This window comes from Mauremys reevesii, linkage group 25 (genome assembly GCF_016161935.1).
Source record: "Mauremys reevesii isolate NIE-2019 linkage group 25, ASM1616193v1, whole genome shotgun sequence".
NCBI classification, from domain to species: Eukaryota; Metazoa; Chordata; order Testudines; family Geoemydidae; genus Mauremys; species Mauremys reevesii.
In genome coordinates this window covers 15,731,898-15,747,709 of record NC_052647.1, presented here as the reverse complement: position 1 = coordinate 15,747,709, position 15,812 = coordinate 15,731,898, and the positions used below count along the sequence as shown (strand labels likewise).

The 15,812-nt window shown below is 68.6% G+C and overlaps 2 protein-coding genes across 6 annotated transcripts; one reads left to right on the top strand and one right to left on the bottom strand.

Annotated features, from left to right (window-relative positions):
• The first annotated feature begins 1,197 nt into the window (after positions 1 to 1,197).
• On the top strand, positions 1,198 to 7,713 carry MMP19 (matrix metallopeptidase 19). 2 transcript variants are annotated; one of them, XM_039514473.1, is made up of 9 exons: positions 1,198 to 1,424; positions 2,979 to 3,067; positions 3,314 to 3,444; positions 3,776 to 3,991; positions 4,111 to 4,356; positions 4,773 to 4,895; positions 5,582 to 5,746; positions 5,879 to 6,006; positions 7,373 to 7,713. In XM_039514473.1, exons 1-9 carry the CDS (start codon positions 1,332 to 1,334, stop codon positions 7,607 to 7,609), a joined length of 1,428 nt encoding a protein of 475 aa, XP_039370407.1. In that variant the 5' UTR covers positions 1,198 to 1,331; the 3' UTR covers positions 7,610 to 7,713. The 2 variants fall into 2 exon arrangements, with proteins under 2 accessions (XP_039370407.1, XP_039370408.1); XM_039514474.1 differs by lacking the exon at positions 1,198 to 1,424 and adding an exon at positions 2,402 to 2,495.
• A 216-nt stretch (positions 7,714 to 7,929) lies between these two features.
• Positions 7,930 to 14,466, bottom strand: LOC120390820 (transmembrane protein 198-like). Of its 4 annotated transcripts, none has more exons than XM_039513715.1 (6): positions 14,331 to 14,466; positions 13,029 to 13,181; positions 11,145 to 11,377; positions 10,154 to 10,729; positions 9,569 to 9,717; positions 7,930 to 9,249 (listed from the first exon to the last, which is right to left on the bottom strand). In XM_039513715.1, exons 3-6 carry the CDS (start codon positions 11,332 to 11,334, stop codon positions 9,121 to 9,123), a joined length of 1,044 nt encoding a protein of 347 aa, XP_039369649.1. In that variant the 5' UTR covers positions 11,335 to 11,377; positions 13,029 to 13,181; positions 14,331 to 14,466; the 3' UTR covers positions 7,930 to 9,120. The 4 variants fall into 4 exon arrangements, with proteins under 4 accessions (XP_039369649.1, XP_039369650.1, XP_039369651.1 ...); XM_039513716.1 differs by having other exon boundaries at positions 13,122 to 13,181; XM_039513717.1 differs by lacking the exon at positions 13,029 to 13,181 and having other exon boundaries at positions 14,331 to 14,456.
• Positions 14,467 to 15,812: the final 1,346 nt, after the last annotated feature.

The following is a 15,812-nucleotide window of genomic DNA, read 5'->3' as shown; positions in this document are numbered from 1 at the left end:
TCTAACCCCTTGAATCCTATGCCTCTGTCCGATCCTGTTGCAGTGAGTTCCCCAGGTGAATTGTCCGATCACACCCCAATTCTTTCCCCTTTCTGCAGGTGAGCGGAGGGGAAGGGGAACCCTTGAACTGCTGTGAAGGGGGGGAGCCCTCGGACTCAGGCCGTGCAGCAGCTGGTTGTGTAACGAGCTGCCGCTTCCCAGGCGTGTGTGGGGCCCGAGCCCAGCTGGGGTGACCCAACCGGTGCCCACGGGCGTCAGTGGGGCCCGAGCCCAGCGGGGACGACCTGACCGGTGCCCACGGGCGTTAGTGGGGCCAGAGCCCAGCGGGGGCGACCTGACCGGTGCCCACGGGCGTCAGTGGGGCCCGAGCCCAGCGGGGGTGACCTGACCGGTGCCCACGGGCGTCAGTGGGGCCCGAGCCCAGCGGGGGCGACCTGACCGGTGCCCACGGGCGTCAGTGGGGCCAGAGCCCAGCGGGGGCGACCTGACCGGTGCCCACGGGCGTTAGTGGGGCCAGAGCCCAGCTGGGGCGACCTGACCGGTGCCCACGGGCGTCAGTGGGGCCAGAGCCCAGCGGGGGCGACCTGACTGGAGCCCCACTGACTTCACCAGCTTTACACCCACTGGGGCCCTGGGGGATGGGTCCCAGCCAGTCCCTAGGGGCACGTGCAGACCCCCAGCAGCTGACCCCAGGGGGCTGGAGAGATCGCGGCAGGGGAGGGCTGGGTCTGTCCGGGCTGGGGGCAGAGGGTTAATCCCACAGGCTTGTTGAACTCTGCTTTGCCCCCAGGGTCAGGCTGGGGGGACACTTGAGAGCATCCCAGAGCAGTGACCTGGGCCGGGCTTGGGCAGCATCTCACAGGGAGAGTACGTGAAGGGAAACTGAGGCCGGGGGGGTCTGTGGTTGTCCCAGGGTCACGCGGCAGAGCCGGGATTAGAACCCAGGAGTCCTGTGCCCTATTTCAGGTGCCCAGAGCGCGCAGGGCAGAGACTGTCCCGTGTGCAGCCCCTGGCCCAGCGGGCCCTGCGCTGGGTCGGGCCGTCATGCAGCCCGCTCGGGAAGGGGTTAACTGCCCGTCCGTCCCCCAGGGGCTCTGGCCTGCGGTTGCAACATGGTTTAGTTTGGAATGAGTCATTCGGGCTGTTCAAGGTTTATAAACTTGGGAAGGGGCGGGAGGGCTGGAGAGGAGTGAAGGGCCGCTGGGAACCCGGCGGGCAGGAGGGGACGAGGGACCAGGCCCAGAAAGACGGTTTCCAAGGGCTCAGAGGAGCGTCTAGTGCCCCCCCCTAGAAACCGCCATTGGCCGCTGCTGCTGGAGGCTCCGGTGAGGATGACTGGGCTGGAGCTGCTCTGCCAGGTCTGTGCCCTCGCCCTCTTCGCCAGCGCCGCTGCCAGCGACCCCTCGGAGGAGCAGGAAGCCGTGGTGAGCGTCCTCGTGCCCCAGAGGGAGCGCGGCTCCGGGGCCCAGCCGGGACGGCGCTGGGGGGACCGGGGATGGGGCGGGATGGTTTGCTGACCAAAGTGAGAGGCAAGTGCTGAGAAACTGCCCCGGGGCAGCTCTGCCGGGTCCCCCCAATCCCTGTCCCTTTCCCGGGACCCCACCCAGCTCTGCCGGGGCCCCCAATCCCCATCCCGTTCCCGGGATCCCGCCCAGCTCTGCCGGGGCCCCCCAATCCCCATCCCATTCCCGGGACCCCGCCCAGCTCTGCCGGGGCCCCCCAATCCCCGTCCCGTTCCCGGGACCCCGCCCAGCTCTGCCGGGGCCCCCAATCCCTGTCCCTTTCCCGGGACCCCGCCCAGCTCTGCCGGGGCCCCCAATCCCCGTCCCTTTCCCGGGACCCCGCCCAGCTCTGCCGGGGCCCCCCAATCCCCGTCCCGTTCCCAGGATCCCGCCCGGCTCTGCCGGGTCCCCCCAATCCCCATCCCGTTCCCGGGATCCCGCCCGGCTCTGCCGGGTCCCCCCAATCCCCATCCCGTTCCCGGGATCCCACCCGGCTCTGCTGGGTCCCCCCAATCCCCATCCTGTTCCCGGGACCCCGCCCAGCTCTGCCGGGGCCCCCAATCCCCGTCCCGTTCCCGGGATCCCGCCCAGCTCTGCCAGGGCCCCCAATCCCCGTCCCGTTCCCGGGACCCCGCCGAGCTCTGCCGGGTCCCCCCAATCCCCATCCCATTCCCGGGACCCCGCCCAGCTCTGCCGGGGCCCCCAATCCCCGTCCCGTTCCCGGGATCCCGCCCAGCTCTGCCGGGCCCCCCCCATCCCGCCCCGCAGCCCCGTTATCCCAGAGCTGGGGTATGGGGAGCTGACAGTCCTCCAGGGCTCCCCCAGCCCAACCCTGCCAGCCTTCCCACACCAGCCCTGGGACCTGTTTCAATACAGAGCCTGCCCACGTGCCAGGGCCTTGTAGCGTGGCTGGGCCAACGGGACACGGCAGCGAACCCAGGTTCCTCCCCAGCTGGGACAGGCCAGGCCCCTCACTGACGCGCCAAGCAGGCCGTGAGAATTTCCTGTCAGCTTGTTCACCCAGCTGTGCGGGCCACGCAGGCCTGGTGGCCAGGATGCCTGGGTTCTCTCCCTGGCTCTGGGAGGGGAGTGGGAGGGGTGTCTAGTGGTTAGCGCAGGGGGACTGGGAGCCAGGACTGCGGGGTTCTGTCCCCGGCTCTGGCACTGACCTGAGACAAGTCTCTTAGCCCCTGCCTCAGTTTCCCCATCTGTATAATGGAGACAATGATCCCCCCACACACCCTGGGGGGCTGTGAACCTTAAGGGACAGGGTTTTGAGCTCCTCAAAGCATTATGGGAACTGCCAGCCCCTAAGTGCCCAGCATGAGCCCACGCAGCTCATCCCCTGCCAGGCCCAGAGCCCGGAGCCGGGTGGTGCTGCACCCCTCTGGCCAGGGCCCCGTTTCGCACCTGCGGAGCGATGCCCAGGTCCCTGGGGGCCGGAAGTGTCCCGCTGACCCGTGTCCCCCCCCCCAGCGTTACCTGCTGCAGTTCGGCTATTTGCAGAAGCCGCTGGAGAGGCTGACGGACGAGTTCAGCGAGGCCGAGCTCACGGAGGCCATGAGGTAACACGGGGACAGGGCCGGGCTGGGGCATGGGCGTGGCTGGTGGTCGGACTCGGAGTCCCAGCGGGGCGTGTGCGTGACCAGAGCCATGTTGCCCCTGGGCGTGCTGGGCCGTACCCAGATGTCCCTGGCACCCCCAGCCTGCGCCAGGGGGGAGCTGGTCTCTTCCAGGCTGCATGTGGGAATCCCCTTCCCTGGAGCGTCGTCGCCCCAGCTGAATCTGCCGTCTGTGCCCCCCGCGTCCAGGTCTTTCCAGCTGGCCTCCGAGCTGCCCGCCACCGGCCTCCTGGACGCTGCCACCCTGGAGCAGATGAGGCAGCCGCGCTGCGGGGTCGAGGACCCCTTCAACCAGAAAACCCTCAAATACCTGCTCCTGGGTGAGGGGCGGACGGACGGACTGGGACTGGGTGGGGGGAGCTGGGCCGCCTGGGGGGCTCGAGGTTCCGGCTGGGTCCGGCCGGGGCCAGGCAGGCGTTAGGGTCGTGCTGGGCTGGGCTCGAGGTTACGGAGCTAGGGATGGGCGGGGGTCAGGTCGGCGTTATGGGGCTAGGCCCAGAGGTGGAGGTGAGGGGTGATGGATGCCAGGGCCGTGCAGGGCTGCCCCTCTCCTGCCGCCGGGCACCAAGGGGTGGAGGCCGGGTCCCAGCGTTCCCTGGGGCCTCGGGAGGGGGCTGCTGGCACAGCCGCTCTCCTCCTCCTGCCCCCCAGGCCGCTGGCGCAGGAAGAACCTGACCTACCGGATCTACCGCTACACCCCCGACATGGCGGCCAGCGCTACCCGCCAGGCCATCCAGGCTGCCTTCAGGTACTGGAGCGACGTGGCGCCGCTCACCTTCCGGGAGGTGCGGCACGGCACGGCCGACATCCGCATCTCCTTCCACGGCACCTACTCCTGGACCTGCTCCCGCCCCTTCGACGGACCTGGTACGCGGGGAGGGCCGGGCTCGGGGGCTGGAGGGGGGCCGTGCTGGCTGCAGGGCGGGGGGCTCCGGCGGGCTGGGGGAGCTGCCCTCAGCGCGTCTCCGCCCCGTCTCCGGGCGCAGGGAAGGTGCTGGCTCACGCCGACGTCCCGGAGGAGGGCACGGTGCACTTCGACGAGGACGAGCTGTGGACGGAGGGGACGTACCGTGGCGTCAACCTGCGCATCATTGCGGCACACGAGATCGGACACGCCCTGGGCCTGGGCCACTCCCGCTACCCCACGGCCCTCATGGCCCCCGTCTACGGCGGCTACCGGCCCCACTTCCGCCTGCACTTCGATGACATCGACGGCATCCGGGCCCTGTACGGTGAGGGAGGCCGGGGGTAGCTCGGGGGTCTGAGCACTGGCCTGCTAAACCCAGGGCTGGGAGTTCAATCCCTGAGGGGGCCATTTAGGGATCGGGGGCAAAAATCTGTCTGGGGGTTGGGCCTGCTTTGAGCAGGGACTAGACACCTCCTGAGGCCCCTTCCAACCCTGCTAGTCTATGAACAATCTCCCCTGCCTGGGTCCTTCCCCTCCCACACCAATATCCCCCTTCCCGGGTCCTGCTGGGCCTGGTATCCCCACACCCCTCTGGTGTTCCACGGGGGGACCCCACTTCTCCTTGCCATGCCCTGCCTGCGGGGCCCCACCTCCTGCCCCATGGGTCCAGCTCCCCTGCCCCTCCAGCCCCCGCCTGGCCTGTAACAGGCCACAATAACTGCTGTCTGGTGTTACTTTAAGGCAAAAAGACTCCACCAGTGATGCCGTCCGGGACCCTGCCGGGCCTGTCACCTACCTCCTCCAGCCTGCCGCCCACCAAGGTGCCCGACCCCTGCGCCGACGGCTTGGACGCCCTGATGTTCGGTGAGCCGGCAGGGCTCTTCGTGGGGGAATTCCCAGGGGCCGTGAGAGAAGGAACCAAAGCCCCCTGGATTCTCCGGGGTTGGCGCCCGGGGATGGAGGCAGATGCCGGGCGTTCAGGGAGGGCTGCGAACGGCATCAGAGGAGCACAAGGGCAGCTCCCCAGCCGTGTCGGGCATCAGAACCGGGCCAGCGGCTGCCGACAGCCTGAGCTGAAAGGGAGCGTTTGGGGGGGGGGCTGAGCAGGACGAATGGCCAGGCAGCACCGACCTACAAATCAGCCCCTGCCCCCTTCTCTAACCGCCGATGAATGACGGTCGTCCCCCGTCTCTCTGGTTCTGTTCAACGTGGTCTCAGACCAGATCCCGTGTAAACCCCACCCCGGTGGAGCGAGCGTTTGCCAGCCCAGTCCTGGGAGCTAAAACACAGGTGCAGACCAGGGCGGCCCAGCCCCCGCCTGCAGCGGGGCCCCGACTTCCCTGCGACGTGCTGAGGGGCCCCAGGCCAAGTGAGGAAACGGGCGAGTTACATGGTGCCCCGTCTCTGCCTAAAGACAAGCCCGTGTCGTGTCGTCGCTCCAGGCTGCACTGCCTGGCCCCGAGCTCAGGCACCTCTCCCCAGCGCCCCACAGCCGTGAGGTTGGGGGCCGCCCACCAGGCATTAACCCTTTGCTCCCCTCTGCCTCCCAGGCCCTTATGAGCAGACCTACGCCTTCAGGGGGGGCTACGTCTGGACCGTGACGGATTTCGGGACCGGCCCCCTGAAGGAGATCCCGGCCCTGTGGAAGGGGCTCCCGGGGCGGCTGGACGCAGCCGTGCACTCCCCACGCACTGGCAGGAGCTACTTCTTCAAAGGTGGGCCGGGCCTTGCCGGGCGGTGGCAGAGGGGAGATGGGGGAAGGGGCCCAGGAGGTTGTGGGGAGCTGCTCGTGGGCCCGGCTTTGGGCACCATTCTGCAGCACAGACACCCCCCCGCTTCTGCCGCAGGTGACAAGGTCTGGCGGTACCGAGGCTTCGAGCTGGACCCCGGCTACCCCAAGGCCCTGACCCGGGTCCCGGCCAAGATCGACGCCGCCTTCTACTGGCCGGGGAACAAGAAGATTTTCCTCTTCAAGGTAGGCGCCGGGGCCCGGGTCCTGCTGATCTCTCGGAAGGTCCCCGGCCTCCCCTCTGGCCCCTGAGCCAGGCAGCTCCTCTGCCCACTCCGGCTTTAGGACCCAGCAAGCGGAGCCGGCTGGGGTGGGAATTCCCAGCCCCGCCCCCTCACCCTGCCAGCTCCGCCCCCTCACCCTGCCAGCTCCACCCCCTCACCCTGCCAGCCCCTTGGGGCAGGGAGCTTTGGGTCCCGCCTTGTTCCCATGCTGCCCTGGCCTGAGGGCGGGTTGGCTGGCAAAGTCCAACAGGGGAGGCGTAACCGCTCAGCCAAGGACGAGTGCAGAGTCCTGCACTTGGACGGATGAATCCCAGGCACCACTACGGACTAGGGACCGACGGGCTAAGCAGCAGTTCTGCAGAAAAGGACCTGGGGGTTACAGTGAACAAGAAGCTGGATATGAGTCAGCAGTGGCCCTTGTTGCCAAGAAGGCTAATGGCATTTTGGGCTGTATTAGCAGGGGCATTGCCAGCAAATCGAGGGACGTGCTCATTCCCCTCTATTCAGCACTGGTGAGGCCTCAGCTGGAGACTGTGTCCAGTTTTGGGCCCCCCACTACAGAAAGGATGTGAACAAATTGGAGAGAGTCCAGCGGGGGGGGCAAGGAAAATGATTGGGGGCTGGAGCACACGAGTTATGAGGAGAGGCTGAGGGAACTGGGATTGTTTAGTCTGCAGAAGAGAAGAATGAGGGGGGATTTGATAGCTGCTTTCAGCTACCTGAAGGGGGTTCCAAAGGGGCTGGATCTAGACTGTTCTCAGTGGTGGCAGATGACAGAACAAGGAGCGATGGGCTCAGGATGCAGTGGGGGGGGGGGTCTAGGCTGGATATTAGGAAAAAATTTTCACCAGGAGGGTGGTGAAACACTGGGATGGGTTCCCTAGGGAGGGGGTGGAATCTCCTTCCTTAGAGGTTTTTAAGGCCCGGCCTGACAAAGCCCTGGCTGGGATGATTTAGTTGGGGCTGGTCCTGCTTTGAGCAGGGGGTGGGACTAGATACCCCCCCCCACCCCCAGGGTCCCTTCCAACCCCTCCTCACGGGCTGTGTAACAGAGCCTGGGCCCAGGGCATTGTGGGAAGTGTAGTTCCCATCCTGCAGTCTCCTTTCCCTGGGGCCCTGGAACTGTGTAGCCATCTCCAAGCTGGTCCTGAGGGACCCCCCCCAAGCATCCTGCCAGATGCATTCTGGGAGAATCCGTCTGGACTGTTGTTGGCTCCAAGCCAGCCAGCCCTGCCTGCCAGGACCAGGGGCTAGTACCCGGCACGGGGGAGGGGACCTAGCCTGGGAGAGCCAAGCCCCAGCCCCCCCCTCTTTGCCTTCCTGCTCAGGGCACCGGCTACTGGCAGTGGGACGAGCTGGCCTGGAGCGACTTTGGCGGCTACCCCAGGAAGATCTCCCAGCTGTTCACCGGGGTGCCCTCCCACCTGGACGCGGCCGTGGCCTGGGAGAACGGCCGGGTCTATTTCTTCAAGGGGAGGCAGTACTGGCGGGTGAACGCGCAGCTGCGGGTGGAGAGGGGGTACCCGCTGAGCACGGCCGAGCGCTGGATGCACTGTGAGGCCTAGCGCCCCCACGCATGGGCCCGGACGCCTTGGGATCGGGGATTTGGGGTGGGGGTTAATGGGCCAGAGGCGCCACCTGCAGGCAGCTGGTGGGAACGGCACTGGGACAGGACATGGTGGGTGGGGAGGGGTGGGGGCCTTGCCTGGGCACTGTACCCCTGGGAGCCACTGCTCCCTCCCTGCACAATAAACCCCGTCCCCCGTGCATCATGGGGACCCTGCCAGCTCTGCGCCGCGGCCTCCCGGGGTGGCTGAGCAGCCCCTCCCCCCCAAATCCAGCACCCCCCGCAGCTGGGAACCCGAGCCCTGAGCTGCTCAGCCCCTGAGGTCCTGCCGAAGGGGGCAGAACCGGCGCCCCCAGGGCCCCTGCAGGGAGACACACGGAGCCAGCCAGCCACACCCGGTCTCTAAGGCAGTTTAATGTGCCCCCCCCGGTACAGTACATAGGGTATAAACAGGGGGACCAGCTCCCTCCCCCCTCGGGAGCCAGGGCTGAGATGTGGGGGCTGCTGGAGCCGATGGGGCAGGAAAGTGCTGCTAGAGGCAGCTGGGCCTTGGCTGTCGTCCTTGCAGGCCAGGGGATCTAGGTCCCCCCCCGCTGGGCCCAACCCTGGCAGAAGACGCCCCCCGCCCCCCTTGCAGGGCGTCTGCCATGGCGGCAGTGCTGGTGTGTACAGACCCCCCCAGCCTGCGAGCGCCCTGTACCCCCCAGGGCTAGCAGACGGGGCTCGGGCAGGGGCAGCTGCTGAGTTCCCAGAATGCTCCGCGCCAGCCCCCCCCCGCTGCTCCCCACCCGGCCTGGGCAGAGCTTGAACCCGGGGCCAGGGCAGAGCCCCCCAGCGATGGGGCCCGGGGCTCAGCCCCACCCGGCCTGGGCAGAGCTTGAACCCGGGCCCAGGGCAGAGCCCCCAGCGATGGGGCCCGGGGCTCAGCCCCACCCGGCCTGGGCAGAGCTTTAACCCGGGCCCGGGGCAGAGCCCCCCAGCGATGGGGCCCAGGGCTCAGCCCCACCCGGCCTGGGCAGAGCTTGAACCCGGGCCCAGGGCAGAGCCCCCCAGCAATGGGGCCCGGGGCTCAGCCCCACCCGGCCTGGGCAGAGCCCGAACCCGGGCCCAGGGCAGAGCCCCCCAGCGATGGGGCCCGGGGCTCAGCCCCCACCCCAGTGCTGGGGGGGACGGGGGAGGCTGGACATCGCGGGGGGCCCAGAGCAGGGTCCCCAGCCTGACACTGGAGAGCAGATCGAATGGAACCAGCTGTATCCCCGGAGCCCCGCCTCCCCTCTGGACAGGCCAATAGGAGCAGGGGAAAGCAGCTGTTTTGAATATTTAAAGGGCCAGGCAGGCAGGTGCCCACTCTACCTGGGAACTGCAGCTGCTGGGCTGGGGAGAGGGCACGGGGGTGGGGTGGGGTGAGGGGGGGTCAAGTGTCACCAGCAAAACGGTCTCCCCGTCCCCCCATCGCTGCCGCCTCCGCCCCCAAGGCACAAGTGGAACGAAGTGAAGCCCCTGCCCCGGTCAGAGGCGCCCGCCGGGCGCAGGGGCCGTCAGGGGCACGGTGGAGCCGCAGTCGTAGTCCAGGTCGAGGACGGTGTGGGTGGCGCTGCCGGTGCCCAGCTGGCGATCCCGCAGGCTCTGGATGTAGCTCTGGGTGCGCAGAGGGGACAGGTCAACACAGGGGGGGCCCCACTGCCTCCCACCCACTGCGCAGGGAGGCTCCCCCTTCATCCCCGACCCCTGGCCAGGCAGCAGAGTCCAGCATTCACCCCATAAACTGGCCGTGTGGCATCCCCCTTCCTACCCCCCCACCCCCTTACAGACTGCCTGGGCCTCTCTCCTGCCCAAACCCAGCTGGCTCTGGGGCGGAGCGTGGCAGCTGAGTATAACGGGGAGCCCAGCTGAGCTATTCAGGGCGTGGGGCTCCGTGCTCACTCCGGGGAGGGGGTGAAGGGGGCTCCCCACTCACCGGCGCCAGGACGTCGCCTGCATAGCGCTTGACGGGGTTGGGCTTGCGCCGGTAGCTGCCCTCCTGCGGGGGGAGGCTCTGCCGTTTCTTGGCCTCCTTCTGCCGGATCCGCAGCAGCTGCAACCGCTTCTGCCGCCGGCTGATGATCACTGGGAGGGTGAGTCACCGTGAGCACCCGCGCCAGGCCCCCCCACTCCGCGCCAGGCCCCCCCCGCTCCGCGCCAGGCCACAGATGTGGGAAGCACAGGACCAGCCTGGGCTTGCTCCTTCAGTGCGACAGGGAAACTGAGGCACCACCAGGTGAGGGAATTACCCAAGAGAGGGTCAGTGGCTGGGAATAGAAATCAAGCATCCTGATTCCCTGCCCCCATCCCACCCTCCCTGTGCTCTCACCCACCAGCCACAGCCCGGGAGAGAACCCAGGAGTCCTGGCTCCCAGCCCCTCCCTGCTCCGAGCACTCAGTAATGAGACAGTCCAGATTTTACAGGCTGGGGGGGGGGGTAAAGGAGGTCCCCACCCCATGCCCCCCACCCGAGCCCCAGGCTGGCTCATGGCCCCCCATGCTCTGCCCCCGCCCCGCTCACCGTCCGTGTGCGAGTAGCCCTCGGCCGTCACTTTCCACTGCAGCAGCAGGCCCAGCACGCTGAGGGCCGGCCAGAGCGCCAGGACGGCCCAGCTGTGCCAGCAGAGCGGGGCCGAGGGCGCCAGGCGCAGCCGGTCGTACACGTGGCCCAGCAGCGCCAGCAGCTCCACGAAATAGTCCACGCAGCCCACGATGACGGCGGCCCCGAAGACGGCCGTGGAGAGCACGGTGAGCGGCTTCTGCCAGCGCAGCGCCAGCAGGGCGCAGAGCAGCGCCAGCCCCAGCACGCTGCCCACGGGCACCCACAGGCTCTGCGGCTGGTAGAGCGGCTCCGTGGCCACCAGGCCGGCCGTGGCCAGCAGCAGCCCCAGCAGCAGCCCTGTCATGAAGAGCCCCACGCTGTGCACCAGCATGGTGACCAGCCCGCACAGCGCCCCGATGCCCAGCGCGATGCCCGCGCTCACTTCCAGGCTCAGCTGCGTCTCCAGCACTCGCTCCTTGTAGCACAGCAGGAAGATGACCAGGGAGCCGAAGAGAAGCCCCGACAGGAACATGATGGCTTTGAAGCAGCGGTAACCTGGGAAGTGGGGCCGGGGGCAGATACATTAGCAGGATCCAGCGTGTGGGGCAGGGGCTCTGGGGGGCTGTAGGAGATGGGGGGCTGCGGGTCAGGAGTGAGGGGCACCGGCTGGACTGGCTAGCAGGGGCTGCGGGTCGGGAGTGAGGGGCACCGGCTGGGCTGGTTAGCAGGGGCTGCGGGTCGGGAGTGAGGGGCACTGGCTGGGCTGGCTAGCAGGGGCTGCGGGTCGGGAGTGAGGGGCACCGGCTGGACTGGCTAGCAGGGGCTGCGGGTCGGGAGTGAGGGGCACCGGCTGGGGTGGTTAGCAGGGGCTGCGGGTCGGGAGTGAGGGGCAGCAGCGGAAGTTGGGGGGGGGCTCAGCAGTCACTGCCCACAGGTTCCAGCCCCACAGGAGGCCTTGCCGCCCACTCACCGAAGCAGCTGTAGATGACCCCGAAGAGGCAGCAGAGGGCGCAGACTGCGGCGGGCACGGCCTGGTAGCGACGCTCCAGGTCCAGGCTGCAGGGGTCCAGGCCGGGGGTGCCCGGCCCCAGCTCCGTGGCCTGCTGGTTAAAGCCCCAGGGCTCAGCCGTCAGGACGAGGGGCAGGAGGTCGGGCTCCATGCTGGGCGGGAGTCAGGGCCCTGCAGCCATCCACACAGGGAGCCTGCGGGGGGGCGCCTGGTGTTAGCCCTAGAGATCTGTGACACCCCCCCACCCCGAGCTCCTGGCTCCCCCCTACACCCCTGTGCAGCCAGAGACAGTCACGTCAAAACCCCCCCTCCTCCCCCACCCCATTGGCCCAAATCTACCCCGAGTCCCCCCTTCCCGGGGTCTGATCCATCCCCTGCCCGGGAGAAGCTAATCTCTTCACACGACCCAAGCTGGAAAAAATGACTAATTCCCCCCGAACAGCTGGAATCAACACACAAAACACCAGCCCCTCCCCCCCAACATCTGGCGGCTGCTCCAGAGCCAGGACACATGGACACATCTGGCAGCGTCTCCTTGGGGCGAGTTGGGGGAGGGATCAGAGGAGCACAAGGGGGATCTCCCCAGCTGTGTCGGCTCCCCGATCTCCCCTGGGTGCTGCCCCCGGAGCGGGGCCCTGTACTGTGCCCATCCCCACTGCTTCCCGCCTGCACCCTTGCTGGCCCACGGCTCCCTGGAAGCCACCCCCCCCATTTCATACAGAGACACCCCCCTCCAGCTTTCTCCCACCTGCCCCAAAGCCCCACACCAAGGGTTCCCCTCCCCAGCTAATGTCCACGACCCGCACAGCCCCCACCTGGGGGTGCCACCCCCCTAATGAGGGTGGGGTCACTGCTCTGACCCATCCACACCCAAAATGAGGGAATCCTGCAAAATCCAGGGGCTGGCAGCCTGCCCCTCTGGGGGCAGGGTCTCAGGCATCATCCCGTCAGAACCTGATGGGGAAACTGGGGCGGCCCCCCCAGCCAGGGGAGACAGAGCCTGTGAGCAGCATGGGGCCTTTCTCTGCTCCCCATTACCAGCCTGCCCTGCTGGGGGTGCCAGGAGAATCCCCCACCCTGGGTTCTGCTTGGTCTAGCCAGGCCCGGGCAAGCCACGTCCCGTTCAGTGCCTCAGTTTCCGCTTCTGTGGAACGGGGCTCCTCTACCATCCATGGGGGTGTGCCCGAATGGCAGGGCCCTCAGCCAGGTGGGGTTTGGAGAGACAGAGGGGACGCAGGGCGGCTGCTGCGCTGCTAGAGCCGGTCCAGGGGGCAGGCTTCCCCCTAGCTGGGAGGGGAGGGGGTGTGGAAGTGGCAGCCCCCTGCATGAAAGGGGCCAGATGTTTTGATCTCAGCCCACAGCCCCCCCCTCCATGAATCCTGATGAACCCCCTCCCTGGGGCACTAGGAGCAAAAGGGTCCCCCCTCCCTTGGGGCCAGAGCTGGGGGCTGGGGAGAGGGTGCGGGGGGGATCATTCATCACCCCAGAGGGAAAGGGTGAGTCCCTCCCAGCTGTGGGGGGGCAGGAGGGCCTGGAGCCCCAACATCCCAGGGTTCCCCAGAGCCCTGCTCTGCTGCAGCTGCACCCGCCAGCCAGCTACGCCTCGGCACAGCCGAGCCCAGGCCAGAGGGGCACAGCAGGGAAGGGGTTAAACTGCCCAGCAGGGACTTGCTGCTGGATCCGGCCAGGCCCTTGGCTGTCCTGGGGCAAGGCTGGGCCAGGCAGAGAGGGACAATCCCCAGCTCCCCCCCAGCTCTGCCGGTGCCCCTCACTCCCGACCCGCAGCCCCCTGCTCTCTCCGGCTGCAGAGGTGCCCAACAGTGAGGTAGTTTAGGAGACAAATACCAGCGAGGACAGAGGAGACTAAACTCCTTCCACTAGTGACCTGGAGGCAGGACGGGGAGTCCCAGGCCCAGGCCTCAGGGTTTGTGCACTGACCCTGCAGAGCCCAGGGGGGACCTGTGAGCGAGGGGGGGTCGCTGCTCTCCGGGGAAAGGCCTGTTGGACTGAATGGAATAGAGATTAAACCAAGAGGGAGACAGAGAAATCCCACAGACCAACAATGCCAGCAAATGGGACCCGTTCTATGACCCATCCTGTACCATTCTGTAGTGGGGAGAGAGGGGCTGTGGGTCAGGAGTGAGGAGCACCGGCAGAGCCAGGGAAGGGGGGAGCCCAGGGCTGGGCTAGCAGGGGCTGCAGGTCGGGAGTGAGGGGCACCGGCAGAGCCAGGGAAGGGGGGAGCCCAGGGCTGGGCTAGCAGGGGCTGCGGGTCCGGAGTGAGGGGCACCGGCAGAGCCAGGGAAGGGGGGAGCCCAGGGCTGGGCTAGCAGGGGCTGCGGGTCGGGAGTGAGGGGCACCGGCAGAGCCAGGGAAGTGGGGAGCCCAGGGCTGGGCTAGCAGGGGCTGCGGGTCGGGAGTGAGGGGCACCGGCAGAGCCAGGGAAGGGGGAAGCCCAGGGCTGGGCTAGCAGGGGGCTGCGGGTCGGGAGTGAGGGGCACCGGCAGAGCCAGGGAAGGGGGGAGCCCAGGGCTGGGCTAGCAGGGGCTGCGGGTCGGGAGTGAGGGGCACCGGCAGAGCTGTGGGGGGCAGGACTAGGATTCTGGGGTGCAGCATCTGTGTCAGGCACCCTGTGAAGGGCCAGCAGGAGGGGAGGGGGCTCCTGGCCAGAGTGGGACTCGGTGCGGGGGGGCCGCTGGACCAGGGCTGGGAGCGAGGGAGACAAGGCTGAAGAGTGGGGGGCACCCGTGCGGGGGGCTCGGTCCGGGAGCTGGGGCGAGCACAAGGGCTGGGGGGGCTCGGCCCCGGAGAGGCACAGGGTTGCGAGGCTCGGGCAGGGATCAGCGTGGACACAAGGGTTGGGGGGGGCTCGGTCCGGGACGGGACACTGGGCTGGGGGCGCTCGGTCCGGGGGGAGGATTCCCGGTTCTCGGGGCTTGTTTAAAAGTTTGAGGGGTCTCGCCCGCCCCCCCCGCGCTCTCTCGACACTTTGTTTTGCTGTAAAGCTCCCGCGGGGGCCCCCGCGCGGGGGCCCGCCTCCCGGGCCGAGCTGGGGGGGCACCTAACCCCCCCGGGGCCCCCCGACCCGACCGCTCCCCAAACTTCCCCGCAGCGCAGGCGGCTCCGGCCCGGGCCCCGAGCACTCACCGCCGGCCGGGAAGGGCCCCGCGCTCCGGGGCTAGCGGCGCATCCCAGCCCGGCCCGCTCCCTCCGGCTCCGGCTCCGGATTAAACTCCGCCGCGGCCCCGTCCTGCCCCCGCTGCGGGCTGACATCAGCCGCGGGCGGCCGCAAACCGCGTGGCCGGGCAGGGGGGGCGGAGCGGGGCGGGGCCGGGGGGCCCCAGGGGGCCGAGCCCCCCCCGGCCCTGGGAAGCGGCAGGGGGGCGCTCGCTGCTGGGGGGTTGGCTCCTTCCAGCTCCGGCGAAGGGCTGCTGGGTCCGGCTGGGAAAGGGGGGAGCTGTGGGGCCGGGGGGCTCCCAGGGCCAGGAGCCCGTCGCACCCCAGGGTGCTGCCCGGGGCTGAGCCTCCCTCCCAGCTCCTGCTCCTGGGTGCGAGCCCCAGGGTGGGTCTGGCTGGGCTGGAGGCCGGGCTGGGTTCCCCCCGGGCAGGAACCAAGGGCCCCTGGTGCAGTAAGAGGGTGCCTGGCCCAGGGCAGTGCAGGGAATCCCAACCTTTCAGCAGGCAGCGGTGTCCAGTGGTTGGAGCACGGTGCCCCGGGCTCTGATGGCCGATTCCAGCGCTCTGGGTCTCCAGGCCTGTCGCCCGGACAAAGGCCCCGCGGTCTGGAGCCAGCGTCCCACGGACGCCGTCCAGAGCCATGTCACTTCCCCAGCCCCTCTGCCTGCCGCCTGCCCCCTGCCCCGAGGACCCGGCGCTTCGGGGCGCCTGGGTTCCAGCCTGGCTATAGGGTAGTGGGGTCTCACGGCTAGTGCAGGGGACGCTGGGGTCCTGCCCATGTCTACACTACACAGAGTGGTGACTGATCTGGTTTCGCTGCAGGTGGAGCCGGCCCCTTTCAGCCTCCTTCCCTGGAATGCGGAGCTGCCCTGGCCCTGTTCCTGGCAGCCCTGCCTGTCCCTGGGGCTCGCGGTCGCTGGCGCCTGCCCAAGCAGGTGCCTGAAGCCACGCCAGCATCCCAGCAACTGGCCAGACACCAGCTGGGCCACAGCTCCGTCCTGCGGGGAGGGGAGGGCCTCGAGGGGTCAGGCAGCCCCACTGCTCCTTCCCAGGGCCTGGCCATAACGGGAACTAGAGCACCGTGCAATAGAACCCAGGCGTCCTGGCTCCCAGCCCCCCAGGCTGAGGGTAGAACCCAGGAGTCCTGACCAGGGCCGGCTCTAGACCCCAGCGTGCCAAGCGCGCGCGTGGGGCAGCATTTTGCCGGCAGGGCGGCAGGCGGCTCCGGCGGACCTTCCACAGGCATGCCTGCGGGAGGTCCACCGGAGCCGCGGGATCAGCGCACCCTCCGCAGGCACGTCCCCCGGAGCCGCGGGACCGGCGCCCGGCAGCGCGCCCCCTGTGGCGTGCCGCCCTGCTTGGGGCGGCCAAATTCTTAGAGCCGCCCCTGGTCCTGACTCCCAGACACCCCTCCCCCATTGCAATCTGCTCTGACCCAGCTTCAGCTGTGGG